Source organism: Scyliorhinus torazame, chromosome 5 (assembly GCF_047496885.1).
Source record: "Scyliorhinus torazame isolate Kashiwa2021f chromosome 5, sScyTor2.1, whole genome shotgun sequence".
Classification (NCBI taxonomy): domain Eukaryota; kingdom Metazoa; phylum Chordata; class Chondrichthyes; order Carcharhiniformes; family Scyliorhinidae; genus Scyliorhinus; species Scyliorhinus torazame.
In genome coordinates this window covers 130,622,057-130,643,876 of record NC_092711.1, presented here as the reverse complement: position 1 = coordinate 130,643,876, position 21,820 = coordinate 130,622,057, and the positions used below count along the sequence as shown (strand labels likewise).

Genomic DNA, 21,820 nt, shown 5'->3' with positions numbered 1-21,820 from the left:
CGCGTTGGCAATTGAACCACTGGCCATAGCGCTGAGAGACTCCAGAAAATGGAGAGGGGTGATTAGAGGGGGAGAGGAACACCGAGTGTCACTCTACGCGGATGACCTGCTGCTGTATGTGATGGACCCAGTGGGGGGGATGACAGAGGTCATGCAGATATTGAGGGAGTTTGGAGATTTCTCGGGATATAGGCTTAACATGGGAAAGAGTGAGCTTTTTGTGATACACCCTGGGGACCAGAGTAGAGGGATAGATGGCCTACCGCTAAGGAGAGTGGAAAGAAACTTCCGATACCTGGGGATTCAGATAGCCAGGAGCTGGGGAACATTACACAGACTTAATCTGGCACGACTGGTGGAACAAATGGAAGAGGATTTCAAAAGGTGGGACATGCAGCCGCTGTCACTGGCGAGCAGAGTGCAGGCAATTAAGATGATGGTCCTCCCGAGGTTCCTATTTGTGTCCCAATGTCTCCCTATACTGATCACTAAGGCCTTTTTTAAAAAAAATAGATAGGAGCATCACGAGCTTCATGTGGGCAGGGAAGGTCCCGAGGGTAAGGAGGGGGTTCCTACAACGTAGTAGAGACAGAGGGGGACTGGTGTTGCCGAATTAGGGTGACTACTACTGGGCCGCCAATGTGGCGATGATTCGTAAATGGATGATAGAGGGAGAGGGAGCGGCGTGGAAAAGATTGGAGATGAAGTCCTGTAAAGGGACGAGTTTAAAAGCGCTGGTGACGGCGCCACTACCGCTCTCACCAAAAAAATTTACCACGAACCCAGTGGTGGCGGCAACATTAAGTATCTGGGGGCAATGGAGGCGACAGAGGGGTGTGCTGGGAGCCTCGGTGTGGTCCCCGATCAGGAACAACTATAGGTTTGCCCCAGGGAGGCTGGATGTAGGATTCCAGAGCTGGCACCGGGTAGGAATCAGGAGAGTGGGAGATTTATTTATAGACGGGACATTTGCGAGCTTGGGAGCGCTTGAGGAAAAGTATAAGCTGCTCCGGGGAAATTTCTTTAGATATATGCAGGTGAGAGCGTTCACAAAACAACTGGTGAGGGAATTTCCGCTGCTCCCGACACAAGGGATCCAGGACAGGGTGCTTTCGGGGGTATGGGTCGGGGAGGGCAAAGTGTCAGAGATATACCGGGAGATGAGAGAAGAGGGGGAGGAGTTGGTGGGCAAACTGAAGGGAAAATGGGAAGAAGAGCTCGGGGAGGAGATTGAGGAGGGTTTGGGGGCTGATGCCCTAAGCAGGGTAAATTCCTCTTCCTCGTGTGCCAGGCTTAGCCTGATCCAATTTAAGGTGCTGCATAGAGCACACATAACGGGAGCAAGGTTGAGCAGGTTCTTCGGAGTGGAGGACAAATGTGGGAGGTGCGGGGGAAGCCCGGCGAACCACGCACATATGTTTTGGTTGTGTCCGGCACTGGAGGGGTATTGGAGGGGAGTGACGGGAGTGATCTCGAAGGTGGTGAAGGTCCGGGTCAAACCAGGCTGGGGGTTAGCTTTATTTGGAGTTGTGGATGAGCCGGGAGTGCAGGAGGCGAAAGAGGCCGACGTTGTGGCCTTTGCGTCCCTAGTAGCCCGGCGCAGGATCCTACTCATGTGGAAGGAGGGGAAACCCCCCGGACTGGAGGCCTGGGTAAATGATATGGCGGGGTTCATAAAACTGGAGCAGATGAAGTTTGCGCTGAGAGGATCGGCTCAAGGGTTCACCAGGCGGTGGCAGCCATTCCTCGACTACCTAGGGGAACGTTAGAGGGAAGATAGATGACCAGCAGCAGCAACCCAGGGGGAGAGAGGGGGGGGAGGGGGTGGAGGGAGGGGGGGGGGGGTAAATTGTTTGGGTTTTTGGAGGGGGAGAGGGGGCGGTGGTGGAGTATTACTTTGTGTTATTTGGTTAGTTTACCATGTCAGTTACACAATGTTATATTGCAGTTATCATGTTACTTGTATTTTTATTTCTTTGATTTGTAAGGGAAAAAATTGTGTTTGAAAACTTTAATAAAATATATATATTTTTTAAAAGAGTAGGGTTCAATCTGGCTAACTTAACCGTCCTTTAACCGTTGGGGTGTGCTCGGTTAGAATAGTTACGGGGTTGAGGCCGGTGATGTATGCGAAGTACTGAACAGCCCAAAAAACTTCGAGCAAGTGCCTTTCACAGGCTGAAAATCCTTGCTCCACTGGGTCCGAAACTCATGAGGCATAGAGTACGGGTCCTAAATGATCGTGCCTTTCTTGGAGAAATATGGCCGATAGGGTTCGGTCAGTGGTCGCTACTTCTATGGCGTATGGGGAGTGTGGGTCTGGTACCTGCAAAGCGGGGGCTGTACCTAGGGCGCATTTTAATGCATCAATGGCATCCGTATGCTGTGGAAGCCATTCCCAAGGGGCGTCCTTTTTTAGGAGCTCGGAAAGTGGGGCTGCCTTGGTGGTGAAACCGTCTATATGGTTCCTGCAGTAACCAACCAGTCCTAAAAATGACCGGAGTGCAGTGACATTATGGGGCAAAGGCAATTTAACAATCATATCAATCCGTTTTTGCACTATCTCTTTTACCAATAATATCAATGACATTTTTTTCTTTTGGACCCATGGCGAAGAATCACTGAAACGACTACACGATGACATCAATAAGTTCCATCCCACCATCAGACTCACCATGGACTACTCTCCAGAATCGGTTGCATTCTTGGACACACTCATCTCCATTAAGGATGGTCACCTCAGCACTTCGCTTTACTGCAAGCCCACGGATAACCTCACGATGCTCCACTTCTCCAACTTCCACCCTAAACACATTAAAGAAGCCATCCCCTGTGGACAAGCGCTCTGTATACACAGGATCTGCTCAGATGAAGAGGAGCGTAACAGACATCTACAGATGCTGAAAGATGCCCTCGTACAAACGGGATATGGCACTAGGCTCATCGATCGACACTTCCAACCCGCACAGCAAAAAACCGCACTGATCGCCTCAGAAGACAAACACGGGACACAACTGACAGAATACCCTTCGTCGTCCAGTATTTCCCTGGAGCGGAGAAACTGCGGCATCTTCTTCGCAGCCTTCAGCACGCCATCGATGAAGACGAACATCTTGCCAAGGTCATCCCCACTGCTTGCCTTCAAACAACCGCGCAACCTCAAACAAACCATTGTTTGCAGCAAACTACCCAGCCTTCAGGACAGTGACCACGACACCACATAACCCTGCCAAAGCAATCTCTGCAAGACGTGCTAGATCATCGACATGGATACCACCATTACACGTGAGAACACCACGAACCAGGTAACGTGGTCCATACTCGTGCGACTCGGCCAACGTTGTCTACCTCATACGCTGCAGGAAAAGATGTCCTGAAGCGTGGTACATTGGCGAGACCATGCAGACGCTGCGACAACGGATGAACGGACATCGCGTGACAATCGCCAGGCAGGAATGTTCCCTTCCAGTCGGGGAACACTTCAGCAGTCAAGGACATTCAGCCTCTGATCTCCGGGTAAGCGTTCTCAAAGGCGGCCTTCAGGACCCACGACAACGCAGAACCGCCAAGCAGAAACTTATAGCCATGTTCCGCACACATGAGTACGGCCTCAACCAGGACCTGGGATTCATGTTGCATTACATTCACCCCCCCACCATCTGGCCTGAGCTTGCAAAATCCTACCAACTGTCCTGGCTTGAGACAATTCACACCTCTTTAACCTGTGATTATCCCTCTCTCCAGTTGCTCCACCTGGACCTGTAAACTTAATTACCTGCAAAGACTCGCATTCAAAGTATTGTAATGCATCTTTGACTTTGTCTATTTATATGTGTTTCTGGAACCCACCTCTTCATTCATCTGAGGAAGGAGCAGTGCTCCGAATGCTAGTGATTTGAAACAAACCTGTTGGACTTTAACCTGGTGTTGCAAGACTTCTGACTGTGCTCACCTCAGTCCAACGCCGGCATCTCCACATCATGGCAACCTATGAGGATGGTGGTGGTTAACTGGGGAAAGGCACGGCAGGAAAACCTTCCCGCTCGGTGCAAACTCGGGAGCGGTAATTTCTTGTTTTAGCTTTGAGGCCTCCACTAGGTGTTTGTGAAGCCTCCCCTCCCACCCACTGCCCCTAACGCTGCCTCCACTCATCCGCCTCCTGCCCACCTGAGGATGGGACAAACAAGCGTCTGTCCCTGGGCATGAGCCGCATGCTCCACATCCCAATCCCCGGGGAGTGATTGACGGCAGCTCTGGACCAATGGGAAGAGGGGGTGGGCCTGGCGGACCAAGCAGGAGTGGCTTGTCCTCCAACCAATCAGAGTAAATGAGGGGTAGGGCTTATCCCAGATCTCCCTCATTGGCTGAGACTCTGCATCATTTTGAGTTCTTCCCATTGGTCAAGTGGGCGCGTGTTCCAAAATCTCATTTCCTGCCTGAGAGGTGCTAACCAATGGGAGGATTTGGAGGACTGGATGGCCTCTGGTCCTCCAGCCAATCAGACTGCGGGCGTTGTGATGAAGAAGATTGAGTTTCACACAGACTGAAACTTCTTCCTGTGTCAAACCTCAGAGTAAAACACTTTCTTTCCACTTCTTTTCACTTCAATGGACTTTTTTTTTAAGAGTCCATTGACCCTTCTGCAGAACTGTCACATCAAGGAAGAACAAATGTTAACTGTTTCTCTCGCCACAGATGTGCCACAGTGGTTAGCACTGCTGCATCAAGTGCCAGCGACCTGGGTTCAATTTCGGCCTTGGGTGACTGCCAGACCTGTTGAGTTCATCTCATTTTCTGTTTTTATTCTATATTACATGCCTTTTGAATCCACTGATTATATTTATTGAACCACTATCCCATCAAATACCAGGAACAGTGTGTTGAAGAGGTGGAATTCCGAACGGACTACAGTAGATACAAAAGGGATGCCGCCTGATATAAAATGGACTTTGTTGTCAATTTTCTTGACCCTATGTTATCAGTGTCTTCTGCTGAAGTAGTAAAGCTTTGTGCAAAACAAGTGATCCACAACCAGGTGCACCTGGAGATACAATGGGCCGTTGGCAACCTTTGCCCAATGTCTGTATTCTTAGCTATTTGTAACTGACAAAGGGGCCCCAAATTAAGGAACTAGCAAGGAATGAGGAAGGACATGTTTCAACGTTGCTGGACTATTGACCCCATGACTTTATGTAACCGTTATCTTTGGAATGAATTGATCAGGTAAGGCAAACTGCCAATTAGAGGCTACAGGAGCTAACTTGTAGCATTTATGGCATTGAAGATGCATGCAATGAATTGTGACGCGAACAGAATTGATTGGGTATATGGAAATGTGAATGCAAACTAATTTCACTTTCCTTCTGTATATTAACCCAGCGCGACCTCAGCTCAGGCGAGGAAAGGTGCTGCACAGACCGTCGGGGTCAAAGGCTTTTTCTCCCAGAGCTCTGAAAATTAATAAATTGCTTCTTTACTCACTCAAAGGTCTATCTGTGAACATTTACACCTACATGTTGATGTTTCAGGTATTCCGGCCTTGGGTGATTGTGTGGAGTTTGCACATTTCTTCCCATGTCTGTGTGGGTTCCCTCTGGATGCTCGTTTTCTCCCACCGTCCAAAGACGTGCAGGTTAGGTGGATTGGCCGTGCTAAATTGCCCCTTAGTGTTAGATGGAGTTACTGGGATAGTGTGGAGGCATGGGCTTAAGTCGGGTGCTCTTTCAGAAGGCTGGTGCAGGCTCGATGGGCCAAATGGCCTCCTTCTGCACTGCAAATTCTATGATTCTGTATGATTTTCTCTCTCTCAGTCTGATCCAATGGGTCTGACTGGTGGTATTTCCCTGATGGTAGCACAGTGGTTAGCACTGTTTCTTCACAGCGCCAGGGTTCCGAGTTCAATTCCCAGCTTGGGTCACTGCCTGGGCGGAGTCTGCACGTTCTCCCCGTGTCTGCGTGGGTTTCCTCCGGGTGCTCCGGTTTCCTCCCACAAGTCCCGAAAGACGTACTTAAAAAATTTTTTTTAAATGTTTTTATTCTCCATTTTCACATTTTCCTTCAAAATTTACACCCCACCCACAAACAGTAAACTGTAACAAATACAAAATCAATCCCCTTAACAATACCAACGATCCCATCCTCTCACCACCCCAAACAACGGCCCACCTGCCAATATATGCATCCAATAAAACAAACCCTCCCACGGAGGAAACAAAAAACAAAGGAGAACAAGAAAAAGGAGTCCGGGACCGCCCATGGTCACCATTAACCTATAGAGTCCACTCCCCCCCCCCCCCCCCCTTACACTCAACACCATCCAACCTCTGAAAGAGTACCGTACATGATACCCAAGAGTTGTACACCACCCCACCCCCTCCCCAGTCTCCAACTCCTCCCGTCCACTGCCTCCTGTAAAACTCCTCCCCCCAACATCGGTTCCTTCCCCCCAACTTTCCACCCCGGCTAGACCACTCGGGCCCTGTTCAGCCAGGCTCCGATGGCCGCAGCCCTTCCCCCCCACCTCACTCCCGTTCACTGGCCGGCTTAAACCGGCCAGCGTGGAGGCCCCCGCCCGGGTCACTTTCCCCTTGCCCTGCCCTAGGAAAGCCCAGAAATCCCCTTTTAGCACACAAACCCCGCATATCCACCTACACCCCAAAGAGCCCTCATTTTGAGTGAAAGTCCCATCACTTCCCTTGTCCAAATATATACAACATTGGCTCCTTTAGCCCATACACCCGCACGCAGTGAAACAAAAAAAGAAGAAAATACAGTCAGTCATGAGGTCACATCGGCACATGGCCATTTCTCAATTTCTCAGTTCTGCCACAGTCCTCCTGCTTTCGCAAACTCCTCCGCTGCTTCCGCCGTTCCAAAATAAAAGTCCCTGAGCTTGTAAGTCACCCTCAGCTTCGCTGGATATACAATGCCGCACTGCACCTTGCTAATGTACAGTGCCCTCTTCACCCAGTTGAAGGCAGCCCGCCTCCTCGCCAGCTCCACCGTAAAGTCCTGGTATACACGTATACCAGCTCCAGCCCACTGCACCACCCGCTTCTGCTTGGCCCAGCTCAGGACCTTCTTCTTCACACTGTACCTACGGAAGCACAGAGTCACTACCCTTGGCGGCTCACTCGCCATTGGTACAGGCCTCCACGACCGATGGTCCAGTTCATATCGGGAGGGATCCTCCCCCTCCCCCAATAGTTTTGCCAGCATCGCGGCAAAATACTCAATCGGCCTCGGTCCTTCAACTCCTTCGGGCAGCCCCACAATCCTCAAATTCTGTCGCCTGGATCTGTTTTCCAGGTCTTCCATTTTTCTTCGCAGATCCTTGTTAATGTCCATCACCTTCCGCATCTCTTTCCCGAGGCAAGTTGATCACGGTGCTGCAATAATGTCTCCTCCACTTCCTTCAGCGCCTCCCCTTGCTCTCGCGCCTCCGCTCGCCACTGCCGTCATCACCGGGGAAATCGCCTCCTCCACCAGCGCACTCAAAACCTCTCCAAAGCCCTCCATTGTGCGGCCGCCTCCCGCCCGCCGTCATCGGAGTCCCGAAAGACGTACTTGTTAGGTGATTTGGACATTCTGAATTCTCCCTGTGTATCTGAACAGGCGCCGGAGTGTGGTGACTAGAGACTTTTCACGGTAACTTCATTGCAGCATTTACGTAAGTCTACTTGTGACAATAATAACAATCTTTATGTGTTTGGGTATTTTGAGCAGGTAGAACTTCCTTGGTTCTACCTGCTGTCCCCTCAGATATTCCATCTGTTTTTGGTTAATGTGTCTGGAGTCTTTCAGTTCTTCCAGTCTGTCTTCAATTCCCCTTCCTGTCTCGGGTATATGGGTCTAGGTAGCTTAGTGTTGTGATTCGTGTTGTTTAGTTGTCTGCCTGTCTCCAGCAGGTATTGTTATCACTTAATAATGACTGTGCTGCTACCCTTGCTTCTAGTCTTATGAACATATCCGTGTTGGATCCAAGCTCCCGGATTGTCTGTCCATCTCTCCCGGTAAGATTCTGTTTGTCGCTTGTATTTCACTGTGACAGGGCAGAGACCTGATTGAAGGGATTCAAACATGGGAATTCTGGGAAAGATGGGCAAGGATTTGGGAGGTGGCAACATGTTCAAAGAGTTTGGAGAGGAGAGGGAGGTTGAAGATGGGGCAGTAATTTGTAAGGATGGCAGGGTCAAGGGTTTGTTTTATTGAGGAGGGAGTGATGATGGCAGATTTGAAGGACAGAGGGACAGTTGTCATGTGAGTGTCCCTTTAAGAAATGTTTTTGTCTTATCACATGGCTTCAATGATGTCATTGTATGGGTGGAGCTGGGCTGTGGCACTGGGTTTTACTTCCGCTTTGAGTTTTGGAGCTGGTTTGTGGCTCTGTGAGTTTTACTTTCGATTTTACATTTGGCTGCTGTAGACTCAGACAGAGAAGTATTTTGGCCTGTCTCTCTATTTTTAATTTGAAGAGTTATTCCAAGGAAGAAACCCGATGATTATAGTTACCTGCTGTTTTTGTAAAAAGGGGTTTTTGGTTTATGGGATCATGTTATTGAATTGGAACAGTTAAAGGGGGGGAATTCATTTAGAGTTATACATAGATTACGGTAGCTGTATGGGGTCTTTATGTTTGTAGATAATAATAATTCTTATTGTGTGTGTTTATATTGTGTGTGTTTATATAAATGTTAACTAAATTCTTAGAATGAAGCTTGTTATTTTTGATTAAAAAGCACCGAAGGACTCTGTTGAGTAACACCTGAAAGGCAGGCTCTTGCGCTCATCAGAACCAAAATCAATAAACAGTCATAGGTCAGGTGATTTCCATCATATACTTTGGAGTTTTCTAAACCCTTGCCCATAACACAGAACATGAAGAGAGAGAAATGTTGACAATATCCATGGACACAGGGTAGTTGGCTGATCAGTAGCTCAGTGGGAATAGGGTCGATGGAGCAGGAGCTGGGTCTCATGGACAAGATGAGCTCTGAGAGGGCATGAGGGGAGATGGGAGAGAAACTAGAGAAAGATGTGGGCTCAGGGCTCGGGAAAGGATGAAATTTAGAGACAGTTTGGTCCGCTGGGAGCGTGGAAGGGAGGGAAGCAGCAGAGGCAGCTGATCGGATTTACTCAATCTCAGTCACAAAGAAGCTCCACAAGCTCCTCACACTTCTTGTTGGAGGTGAGGATGGAAGAGACAGGGGAGAGCGAGAGAACATCAAAATCAAATAACTTGTGCCAGAGATATTAAAAAGTTTCAACACACTGTGTATTTCACACAAATCTAATTTATTTGACTTTTAGCCCCTGTAAATGGGCTGGAGTTTGTTATCAGCAGAAAGAGACCCAAATGAACATGGTTCTGTCCTGAATGTGAGTAACAGCAAAATCCAATCACTGTAATTACTTGTGAACTCGCTGGTGTCTCAGCAGGTTGGATGACTGAGTGAATCCCTTCCCACACTTGGAGCAGGTGAACGGTCTCTCTCCAGTGTGAATTCGTTGGTGCTTCCGCAGGTCGGTTGACTGAGCGAATCCCTTCCCACACTGGGCACAGGCAAATGGCCTCTCCCCAGTGTGAATTCGCTGATGTTCAGTGAGCTGAGATGATTGTCTGAACCCAGTCCCGCAGTGAGAGCACACGAATGGTTTCACGTCAGTGTGAATACGTTGATGGCGCATCAGTTCTCCAGAACGTTTAAAGCACCTCCCGCAGTCTGGGCATTGAAACGGTCTCTCATCAGTGTGAACTCGCTGGTGACTCAGCAGTTCGGATGACTCATTGAATCCCTTCCCACACACGGTGCAGGCGAATGGTCTCTCCCCAGTGTGAATTCGTTGGTGTCTCAGCAGGTGGGACGAAGTGGTGAATCCCTTCCCACACTCGGAGCAGGCGAACGGTCTCTCTCCAGTGTGAACTCCCTGGTGTCTCAGCAGGTTGAATGACTGAGCGAATCCCTTCCCACACTTGGTGCAGACGAATGGCCTCTCTCCAGTGTGAATTCGATAGTGGTTCTTCAGGTCGGATGACTGAGTGAATCCCTTTCCACACTCGGAGCAGGTGAATGGCCTCTCCCCAGTGTGAACTCGGTGGTGCTTCTGCAGGTCGGATGACTGAGTGAATCCCTTCCCACACTTGTCGCAGGTGAATGGTCTCTCCCCAGTGTGAATGCGCCGATGTACAGTGAGGTCAGATGATCGTCTGAACCCAGTTCCGCAGTAAGAGCACCTGAACGGTCTCTCGTCAGTGTGAACACGTTGATGGCTCATCAGATCCCCAGATGTTTTCTTGCACTTCCCGCAGTCTGGACATTGAAACGGTCTCTCATCAGTGTGAACTCGCTGGCGACTCAGCACGTGGGCTGAAATAGTGAATCCCTTCCCACACTCTGAGCAGGTGAATGGTCTCTCCCCAGTGTGAACTCCCTGGTATGTGGATGGAATGGATGACAGAGTGAATCCCTTCCCACACTCTGAGCAGATGAATAGTCTCTCCGGAGTGTGACTGTATCGATGAATTTCCAGCTTGGATTGGGAAGTGAATCCTTTCCCACAGTCCTCACATTTCCACGATTTCTCCTCAGTGGGAATGCATTTGTGGCTTGTGAGGCCTGATGATTGAGCAAATCCTCGTCCACACACACAACACGTGTACGGTTTCTCCCCACTGTGAACGATGCTTTTTCCTTCCATGTTCAAAATCCGATGATATTCAGGATATGATAAATTGAGGACTCTGTCAGATCCTGATGTGATGCTTGGTTTGAATTTCCGGACTTTGAAGCCTCCCCTTCGAACACCCTGTGAAACTGATTTAAAACAGAAAAAATGGAATGAGAGAGAACCCACAAAAACACAAAGGCAGGTTGTGAAATTGAGCTGAATGAATCTGGTCATTTGTGGGGCCAACACTGGGAAAAAGTGACCATGAAAACTGCTGGATTGTCCTACAAACCCAACTGACCACTTTGGGAGGAGAGATTTACTCAATCTCAGTCACAAAGAAGCTCCACAAGCTCCTCACACTTCTTGTTGGAGGTGAGGATGGAAGAGACAGGGGAGAGCGAGAGTACTTCAAAAGGAACTAACTTGTGTCAGAGATATTAAAAAGTTTCAACACACTGCGTATTTCACACAAATCTAATTTATTTGACTTTTAGCCAGAATATTAGCCCCTGTAAATGGGCTGGAGTTTGTTATCAGCAGAAAGAGACCCAAATGAACATGAATGTGAGTAACAGCAAAATCCAATCACTGTGGTTACTTGTGAACTCGCTGGTGTCTCAGCAGGTTGGATGACTGACAAGCGTATTAAGAGAATAGTTGGCAAAGCAAATTCGATCGCAATCTTCATAGATAGTAATATTGATACCAAAACAGGGAAACTATGCTTCCGTTGGCACAGTGGTTAAAAAGAAAAATCTTTATTGTCACAACATTAACACTGCAATGAGGTTACTGTGAAAAGCCCCTAGTCGCCACATTCCGGCGCCTGTTCAGGTACAGGGAGGGAGAATTCAGAATGTCCAAATTACCTAACAGCACGTCTTTGGGACTTGTGGGAGGAAACCAGAACACCCGGAGGAAACCCACGCAGACACGGGGAGAACATGCAGACTCCGCACAGTGACCAAGGCGGGAATCAAACTTGGAACCCTGGTCTGTGAAACAAAAGTGCTAACCACTGTACTAAATTAAATGAAAATCGCTTATTGTCACAAGTAGGCTTCAAATTAAGTTACTGTGAAAAGCCCCTAGTCGCCATATTCCGGCGCCTGTTCGGGGAGGCTGGTACGGGAATTGAACCGTGCTGCTGGGCTGTCTTGATCTGCTTTAAAAGCCAGCGATTTAGCCCAGTGTGCTAAACCAGCCCCAACAAAATAAGGGGTCACCCATTTCATAGAATTTACAGTGCAGAAGGAGGCCATTCGGCCCATCGAGTCTGCACCGGCTCTTGGAAAGAGCACCAAGGACAACACCTCCACCCTATCCCCATAACCCAGTAACCCCACCCAACACTAAGGGCAATTTTGGACACTAAGGACAATTTAGCATGGCCAATCCACCTAACCTGCCCATCTCTGGACTGTGGGAGGAAACCGGAGCACCCAGAGGAAACCCACGCACACACGGGGAGAACGTGCAGACTCCGCACAGTGACCCAAGCCGGAATCGAACCTGGGACCCTGGAGCTGTGAAGCAATTGTGCTATCCACAATGCTACCGCGCTGCCCATTTAAGATGGAGATGAGGATTTTTAATTCTCTTGAGGGTTGTAAGACTTTGGAACTTGCGTCCTTAAAAGGCAGTGGAAGCAGAGACCTTGAATATTTTTAAGGCAGAGTTGGATAGATTCTTGATAAGCAAGGGGTGAAAGGTCATCAGGGGTAGACAGGAATGTGGAGTTGAGGTTAGAATGAGATCAGCCGCAATCTTATTGAATGCTGAGCAGGCTCGAGGGGCCGAGTGGCCTGTTCCTAGTTTGTATGTAAAAGATACAGGCGATATGAGGTGATACGAGATGTATGTTTTTACACAGCAAGCGGCAATAACCTGAAACTTGCTGCCGATGAGGGAGTTTGAAAATAGACACAATGAATGATTTGATTTCAAAAGGAAACTTGATAGACATCTGAGGGAAATAAACCTGCGAGGATACAGGGATAGAGCAGGAGAATGGGAGTGACTGGATTGCTCCAGAGAGCTAGCATGGACTCAATGGGCTGAATGTCTTTCTCTGTGCCATCAGAGTAAAGCTGAGTGACTGGTTGGGAATCTGTTCTAAATCTGAAAAACTGGAGTAATTAACTAAATCGGGGAGTAACTAGGAGATTACGAACTTGGAGATTAGTGTTTGTATCTATATCAACGAATTGGATGAGAATGTACAAGGCATGATGAGTAAATGAGTGTAGACAGTGAGGAAGGTTATCAAAAATTGCAGCAGGATCTTGATCAGCTGGGGAAGTGGGCCGAGAAATGGCAAATGGAGTTCAATACAGATAAGTGTGAGGTGTTGCAGTTCAGAAAGTCAAATCAAGGTAGGACTTTCACAGTGAATGGTAGGGCCTGAGGGAGTATCGTGGAACAGAGGGATCTTGGAGTTCAGGTGCACAGTTCTCTAAAGGTGGAGTCACAGGTAGATAGGGCAGTGAAGAAGGTTTTTGGCCTTCATCAGTCAGGGCACTGAGTATAGAAGTTGGGAAGTTATGTTGCAGTTGTACAGGACGTTGGCCGCACCTGGAGTATTGTGTTCAGTTTTGATTGCCTTGCTAACTGAAAGATGTTACTAAACTGGAGAGAGTGCAGAAGAGATTTACAAGGATATTGCCAGGACTCAAGGGACTGAGTTACAGGGAGAGATTGCACAGGCCAGGACCTTTTTCTTTGGAGCATAGGAGACTGAGGGGGTGATCTTATTGAGGTGTATAAGATCATGAGAGGCATGGATAGGATGAATGCTCTCAGTCTTTTTCTCAGGTTCGGGGAATCGAGGACTGGAGGGCATAGGTTTAAGTTCAGAGGGGAAATAATTAATGGGATGCTCAGGAGCAATGTTTTTACACAAAGGGTGGTACGTATGTGGAATGAGCTGCCGGTGGAAGTAGTTGAGGAATGGACATTGACAACATTGAAAAGGATTTGGACAGATATACGGATAGGAAAGGTTTAGAGGGATATAGGCCAAATGCAGGCAAATGGGGTTAGCTTAGATGGGCCCTTCGGTTGGCATGGACCTGTTTGGGTTGAAGAGCCTGTCTCTGTGTTGTAGATTTTATGAACCCAAAGTCTCTTTGGACATCCACTGTACTTAACCTCTTTCCATTTAGAAAGTACTCAGTTTTATTTGCCTCCCTTATTACCGGCTTCACCTGCGGACTGTCTGCGATCCGTGCACAAGGGCACCCAGATCCCTCGGTACAAAAGCATTTTGAAGTTTCTCTCCATTTAGATAATAAGTGCCTTTTTATTCCTCTGAACAAAATGGATAACCACACAGGGGCTGTTTACCACAGGGCTAAATCGCTGGCTTTGAAAGCAGGCCAGCAGCACGGTTCAATTCCCGTACCAGCCTCCCCGAACAGGCGCCGGAATGTGGCGACTAGGGGCTTCTCACAGTAACTTCATTTGAAGCCTACTTGTGACAATAAGCGATTTTCATTTATGCACATGCCACATTTTAGCCCACTCACCTAATCTATCCATATCCATTAGTTTATTTCTAATTTCCTCATTACAACTTGCTTTCGGTGTTGGCTGCAAATTTGGTTATCGTACATTCTATCAATCCCATAGTCATTAATTTGGATTGTAAATAGTTGGGGACCGGGGACCGAACCCTATGACACACCACTAGTTACAGCTTCCCAACCAGAAAAAGACAGATGAGCATAATCCAAGACCCCTCACACCTGTGTTATTCTCTCTTCCATTGGGCAGAAGATACAAAAGCCTGAGAACACGCACAAACAGATTCAAAAACAGCTTCTTCCATGCTGTTACCAGACTCCTGAACCACCCTGTTATGGACTGAACTGATCTCTCCTCGCATTTTTTCCACTGAAGACATAGTACTACACTCCATATGCCTTATCCGATGTCTATGTATTTACATTGTGTATTTATCATGTGTCCTATGTCCCTATGTTTTTCATGTATGGAACTGTATGCAGAACAATTCTTTTCACTATAACTCAATACATGTGTCAATAAATCTAATATAATATAGTCCCTATGCTCTGCTGTCTGTTGGTTCGCCAATCCTCTATCCAATCTAATATATTACTTAATATATAATATATTATCCCATTTCATTTTAACTGTCTTTTACCACTTCTTGTCTTTCTTAATATATATTTAACACCCCCCATCTTATCCACCTTTCCTTACCCTTTCTCCTATTTGCTTCACCCCCCCCTCCCCCTCCCCCACCCACATCTACAGTTCACCCTCTGGTTAGTTTCTCTGCTGTTTGGCATTTCACATCTTTTGTTCTCTCTGGGGACTGCCATTAGCACTCTTTCCCCTTGGTTTCTGTGGCTATTAGCACCCCGTTTCCCTGTGTTTCTGTGGCTATGACTCATCTTCTATTCTCACTCCACAGTATAACTAGTTCTCACTTTGTCTGTTCATTTTAACAGTGATCGGATTCGAAACGTCCGCTCTTTTCTTTCTCTACAGATGCTGCCAGACCTGCTGAGATTTTCCAGCGTTTTCTCTTCCGTCATCTTCCAAGAACTCCAACAAGTTTGTCAAACACGATTTACCCTTCACCAAACCAGGCTGACTCCGATGGATTGCAGTTTGACTTTCCCAAATGTCCAGTTACTACTTCCTCAATAATGAATTCCAACAGTTTCCCAACAACAGGCGTTAAACTAACTAGTTTCCTACTTTCTGCCTTTTTGAACAGGGGGTGTTACATTAGACTTTTCCACTAAGGCAGTGACATTGTGACTGGGTCAGTGTCTCCCCCCCTGGTCTCTGTGAGGTTCTGGAGGGAAGCCGGAAGTGACGGATAGAGTGGAGAATGTTCATTGTTTCACATTCGGCTCTCGGGCCGCACTCGGGATTTGTAAACCTCCCCACCCCCCGAAAACAACAACCAACTGACCTCTCACCTGACACCTCACAATGTGCTGGGGCCGCACTCGGGATTTGTGAACCCCGCCCCCCCCCCGACACTGACCTCTCACCCGAAACCTCACAATGTGCTGGGGCCGCACTCGGGATTTGCGAACCCCGCCCCGCTGACACCTCACAATGCCCGGGGAATGATTGACGGCAATACCGGACTAATAGGGAAAGAGGGGGCGGGCCCGGAGGACTGGTCGGGAGCAGAGAATGAGGGGGCGGGACTGGGCTGAGTGAAGCATGCGCAGTGTGACTAATGGCGACCCAGAAAAAGGTTCTTTGTCGGATGCACAACCTGTAAAGGTGGGAATGGCGGGTCGGAGGGAGAGATGGATCATTGGGTCGTCAGACACACTTTGGAAACATGTTGTATAAACCGAATTTCCAGAAAAATAACTTACCGGTAGCCAAATACCTGAGCGGGGGCTGGAGCTTTCTCACAGAGGGGACAAAGCGGCCGCCATCTTCCTTTGTGAGAAGTCTGACATCAGCAGGTTAAAGTCCAACAGGTTTGTTTGGAGTGATTCCAAATGGACTTCAACCTGGTGTCAGACTTCAAGAGAGATTAAGATCAGGAATGCTCACGTGGCTGGAATTAAATGAGTGCAGAGATCTCAAAAGGGTGTGTGTGTGTGGAGGAGAGGAGGAAAAGAAAAATTAAAACTTTGTACCGTTTGAAAGGAAACATTTGTAGATCAGCGGGCACAGGAGCTGGGTAAATAAGACTTGGTGTGTATACGCACATGGGTAGCAGAGTTTTGGATGGGGCGGAGGGGGTTGTTTAATGTTGGAGTCCGGCTGCGAGTGCGTTGGAATAATTTGGTTGAGAGGTAACAGAAGAATGGATGATGGATTCTGCAGCAGATGAACAGGGACTAAGGCGGAGTCAAGCTATGTTACTGAGGTGGAAATCGGCAATCTTGGTGATGTGGATATGTGGTCAAGAGCTCATCCAGGGGCAAAATATTTCACCATGGTTGTGAACCGTCTGCCATTCGGGTTTGCACTATACGTCTGAAAGAGCGCCCTAGCTAGGCCCACTACCCTACCCTATCCCCATAACACCACCTAACCTGCATATCTTTGGACTGTGGGAGCATCCGATGGAAACCCACACAGATTTAGGGAGAATGCACAAACTCCACACACACAGTCATCCAAAGCCAGAATCGAACCTGGGTCCCTGGTGCTGTGAGGCAGCAGTGCTATCCACTGTCCTGCCATCCAAATACACCATGTTAGTTTTCACATATACACTGACAACACCCAGCTCTGCCTCACCCCCATCCCTCTCCATTCCTCCACTGGTACTAAATTATCAAACTACTTATCCCACATCCAGGATGAGCAGAAATTTCCTCAAATTAAAAATTGGGAAGACCAAAGCCATTGTGTTCGGTCACCATTAGAAATTCCGTTCTCTAACTACCGAGTCCATCCCTCTCCCTGGGAACTGTTTGAAGCTGAACCACAGTCTTCACAATCTTGGTGTCAGATTTAAATCCAAGACGAGTTTCTGATCACATATCCACACCATCACACACACACCACATAATTCCACCTCTGTAACGTTACCTCCAGCCTACCCCAGCTTGTCTGCTGCTGCACTCCTCATTCATACCCACGTCAACTTGAGGTTTGTCTATTCCAATGCATTCCTGACCAGCCTCTCACATTGACCCTGCTTCCCAGCACCTGGAAACCTGAGATCATCCAAAACTCTGTTGCTCATATGCTTTCTCACCCCAAATTTATTTCATTTTTATTAATTTTTCCACTTAAAGGGCAATTTAGCATGGCCAATCCAAAGCCAGCACTCCAGACTTTGGAGTTGTGACATTGTTGCTGTGGTGGAGAGTGGCTGTTGCTGCTCTCTCACTCTCTCTGTTGCTCAGTTTGCTGCCTGTTTCCATTGCTGGTTGCTGCTGAGCTGCCTGGAGGAAGGAGAGGTGAGGGAAGGAAGGAGAGATGGAGAACAACAAGAAGGCGAATGTAACATCAAGGTGGGAGTAAAGCCCTTTGGACTGCTTGTTTGCTAGGCCCCTACCAGGCTGAGGGCCCGGCCCTGCCCAGTTCTCCCAACTGTCAGGCCTTCCTTATTCTATCCGGTGTGCTTGTTCCGGGACGGGTTCGAGTGGACAGTGTGGTTGCTGAGCCCCTCCTGGGCTCAGGGCCCCATACACCAGCGGCTTCTTTCTGCAGGGAGGAAGCCGTGTCCATTGGGTGGTCGTTCCAGGGTGGGAGCACGGACTGTGTTTTTGCTGAGCCCTACTTGGGCCGAAGACCTCGCGAACCAGCGCCACTTACTTCGGTGTCGTCGACCTCGAGTGGGAGTACGGACTGTGTTTTTTATTGGGCCCCTTCCCAGGCTGAAGATCTGCCTATATACCCCAATCCTCCAACTTCACCGGAATCTCAGGAGTCTCCCACCTCAGGCATCCTGGGGCAGCACGGTAGCCTTGTGGATAGCACAATTGCTTCACAGCTCCAGGGTCCCAGGTTCGATTCCTGACTTGAGTCACTGTCTGTGCGGAGTCTGCACATCCTCCCCGTGTGTGCGTGGGTTTCCTCCGGGTGCTCCGGTTTCCTCCCACAGTCCAAAGATGTGCAGGTTAGGTGGATTGGCCATGATAAATTGCCCTTAGTGTCCAAAATTGCCCTTAGTGTTGGGTGGGGTTGCTGGGTTATGGGGATAGGGTGGCGGTGTTGACCTTGGGTAGGGTGCTCTTTCCAAGAGCCGGTGCAGACTCGATGGGCCGAATGGCCTCCTTCTGCACTGTAAATTTGATGATATCCTGCAATCTATGGTGCCCCACCCTCTTGTGTTGCTAACCACCTCCCACTGTGTCCGTTGCTCATTCTTCCCTTCCTTGCCTCGCTCCTCCATATACCTACCTGTGGAGGAGAGTACATTGTTCCACCTCCCACTTCCCCTTACACCCTCCCTCCCCACTGTCTATTTCTCCTTCAATTCCAACATGACAAAGCCCACATTGGGGTGGGGGTGTTCTTTTTAAAAAAAAATATTTTATTGAAAAGTTTTGGTCAACCAACACAGTACATTGTGCATCCATTACATAATATTATAACAACACAAATAACAATGACCTATTTTATAAACAGAAAATGAATCAATAATAAATAACAAAAATGAAAACTAACCCTAATTGGCAACTGCCTTATCACAAGTAACACTCTCCAAAAATATAATTTAACAGTCCAATATATAATTATCTGCAGCAACGACCTATACATATTATACCGTATATATTAACAACCCTGAGTCCTTCTGGTTCCTCTCCCCCCCCGCCCCCCCCGATCCTGGGCTGCTGCTGCTGCCTTTTTTCCATTCCATCTATCTTTCTGCGAGGTATTCGACGAACGGTTGCCACCGCCTGGTGAACCCTTGAGCCGACCCCCTTAGAACGAACTTAATCCGCTCTAGCTTTATAAACACTGCCATGTCATTTATCCAGGTCTCCACCCCCGGGGGCTTGGCTTCTTTCCACATTAGCAATATCCTGCGCCGGGCTACTAGGGACGCAAAGGCCAAAACATCGGCCTCTCTCGCCTCCTGCACTCCCGGCTCTTGTGCAACCCCAAATATAGCCAACCCCCAGCTTGGTTCGACCCGGACCCCCACTACTTTTGAAAGCACCTTTGTCATCCAAAAACCATCCAAAACCCCTGTAGTTCCGGGCATGACCAAAACATATGGGTATGATTCGCTGGGCTTCTCGAGCACCTCACACACCTATCCTCCACCCCAAAACATTTACTGAGTCGTGCTCCAGTCATATGCGCCCTGTGTAATCCCTTAAACTGAATCAGGCTTAGCCTGGCACATGAGGACGACGAGTTTACCCTGCTTAGGGCATCTGCCCACAGCCCCTCCTCGATCTCCTCCCCCAGCTCTTCTTCCCATTTCCCTTTTAGGTCACCTACCATAGTCTCCTCTTCGTCCCTCATTTCCCTATATATATCTGACACCTTACCATCCCCCACCCATGTCTTTGAGATCACTCTGTCCTGCACCTCTTGTGTCGGGAGCTGCGGGAATTCCCTCACCTGTTGCCTCGCAAAAGCCCTCAGTTGCATATACCTGAATGCATTCCCTTGGGGCAATCCGTATTTCTCGGTCAGCGCTCCCAGACTCGCGAACTTCCCATCCACAAACAGATCTTTCAGTTGCGTTATTCCTGCTCTTTGCCACATTCCATATCCCCCATCCATTCCCCCCGGGGCAAACCTATGGTTGTTTCTTATCGGGGACCCCCCCAAGGCTCCAGTCTTTCCCCTATGCCGTCTCCACTGTCCCCAAATCTTCAGTGTAGCCACCACCACCGGGCTTGTGGTGTAGTTCCTCGGTGAGAACGGCAATGGGGCTGTCACCATAGCCTGTAGGCTAGTCCCCCTACAGGACGCCCTCTCTAATCTCTTCCACGCCGCTCCCTCCTCCTCTTCCATCCACTTACTCACCATTGAAATATTAGCGGCCCAATAATACTCACTTAGGCTCGGTAGTGCCAGCCCCCCCCCCCCATCCCTGCTACGCTGTAAGAATCCCTTCCTCACTCTCGGGGTCTTCCCGGCCCACACAAAACCCATGATGCTCTTTTCAATCCTTTTTTAAAAAGCCTTCGTGATCACCACCGGGGGGCACTGAAACACAAAGAGGAATCTCGGGAGGACCACCATCTTAACCGCCTGCACCCTCCCTGCCAGTGACAGGGATACCATATCCCATCTCTTGAAATCCTCCTCCATTTGTTCCACCAACCGCGTTAAATTTAACCTATGCAATGTGCCCCAATTCTTGGCTATCTGGATCCCCAGGTAACGAAAGTCCCTTGTTACCTTCCTCAACGGTAGGTCCTCTATTTCTCTACTCTGCTCCCCTGGATGCACCACAAACAGCTCACTCTTCCCCATGTTCAATTTATACCCTGAAAAATCCGCAAACTCCCCAAGTATCCGCATTATTTCTGGCATCCCCTCCGCCGGGTCTGCCACGTATAGTAACAAATTGTCCGCATACAAAGATACCCGGTGTTCCTCTCCTCCTCTAAGTACTCCCCTCCACTTCTTGGAACCCCTCAACGCTATCGCCAGGGGCTCAATCGCCAGTGCAAACAATAATGGGGACAGAGGGCATCCCTGCCTTGTCCCTCTATGGAGCCGAAAATATGCAGATCCCCGTCCATTCGTGACCACGCTCGCCATCGGGGCCCTATACAACAGCTGCACCCATCTAACATACCCCTCTCCAAAACCAAATCTCCTCAGCACCTCCCACAAATAATCCCACTCCACTCTATCAAATGCTTTCTCGGCATCCATCGCCACTACTATCTCCGTTTCCCCCTCTGGTGGGGGCATCATCATTACCCCTAACAGCCTCCGTATATTCGTGTTCAGCTGTCTCCCCTTCACAAACTCAGTTTGGTCCTCGTGGACCACCCCCGGGACACATTCCTCTATTCTCATTGCCATTACCTTGGCCAGGATCTTGGCATCTACATTTAGGAGGGAAATAGGTCTATAGGACCCGCATTGTAGCGGGTCCTTTTCCTTCTTTAAGAGAAGCAATATCGTTGCTTCAGACATAGTCGGGGGCAGTTGTCCCCTTTCCTTTGCCTCATTAAAGGTCCTCGTCAATACCGGGGCGAGCAAGTCCACATATTTTCTATAGAATTCGACTGGGAATCCATCCGGTCCCGGGGCCTTTCCCGCCTGCATGCTCCTAATTCCTTTCACCACTTCTTCTACCTCGATCTGTGCTCCCAGTCCCACCCTTTCCTGCTCTTCCACCTTGGGAAATTCCAGCCGATCCAAAAAGCCCATCATTCTCTCCTTCCCATCCAGGGGTTGAGCTTCATATAATTTTTTATAAAATGTCTTGAACACTCCATTCACTCTCTCCGCTCCCCGCTCCATCTCTCCTTCCTCATCCCTCACTCCCCCTATTTCCCTCGCTGCTCCCCTTTTCCTCAATTGGTGTGCCAGCAACCTGCTCGCCTTCTCCCCATATTCGTACTGTACACCCTGTGCCTTCCTCCATTGTGCCTCTGCAGTGCCCGTAGTCAGCAAGTCAAATTCTACATGTAGCCTTTGCCTTTCCCTGTACAGTCCCTCCTCCGGTGCTTCCGCATATTGTCTGTCCACCCTCAAAAGTTCTTGC

General features: G+C 48.8%; 2 protein-coding genes across 2 annotated transcripts in view; one reads left to right on the top strand and one right to left on the bottom strand.

Moving 5' to 3' along the window:
• LOC140419748 (uncharacterized) overlaps positions 1-21,820 on the top strand; it is a 204,541-nt gene that overhangs the window by 164,514 nt on the left and 18,207 nt on the right. The window lies entirely within an intron of this gene.
• Positions 9,278-16,121, bottom strand: LOC140419742 (uncharacterized). The gene is made up of 2 exons (XM_072503681.1): positions 16,041-16,121; positions 9,278-10,814 (listed from the first exon to the last, which is right to left on the bottom strand). The coding sequence occupies exon 2, from the start codon at positions 10,696-10,698 to the stop codon at positions 9,409-9,411; it is 1,290 nt and encodes a 429-aa protein (XP_072359782.1). The 5' UTR covers positions 10,699-10,814; positions 16,041-16,121; the 3' UTR covers positions 9,278-9,408.

Coding starts and splice junctions, on each gene's coding strand:
- LOC140419742 (XM_072503681.1), bottom strand. CDS start 10,698: ATGGAAGGAAAAAGCATCGTTCACAGTGGGGAGAAACCGTACACGTGT.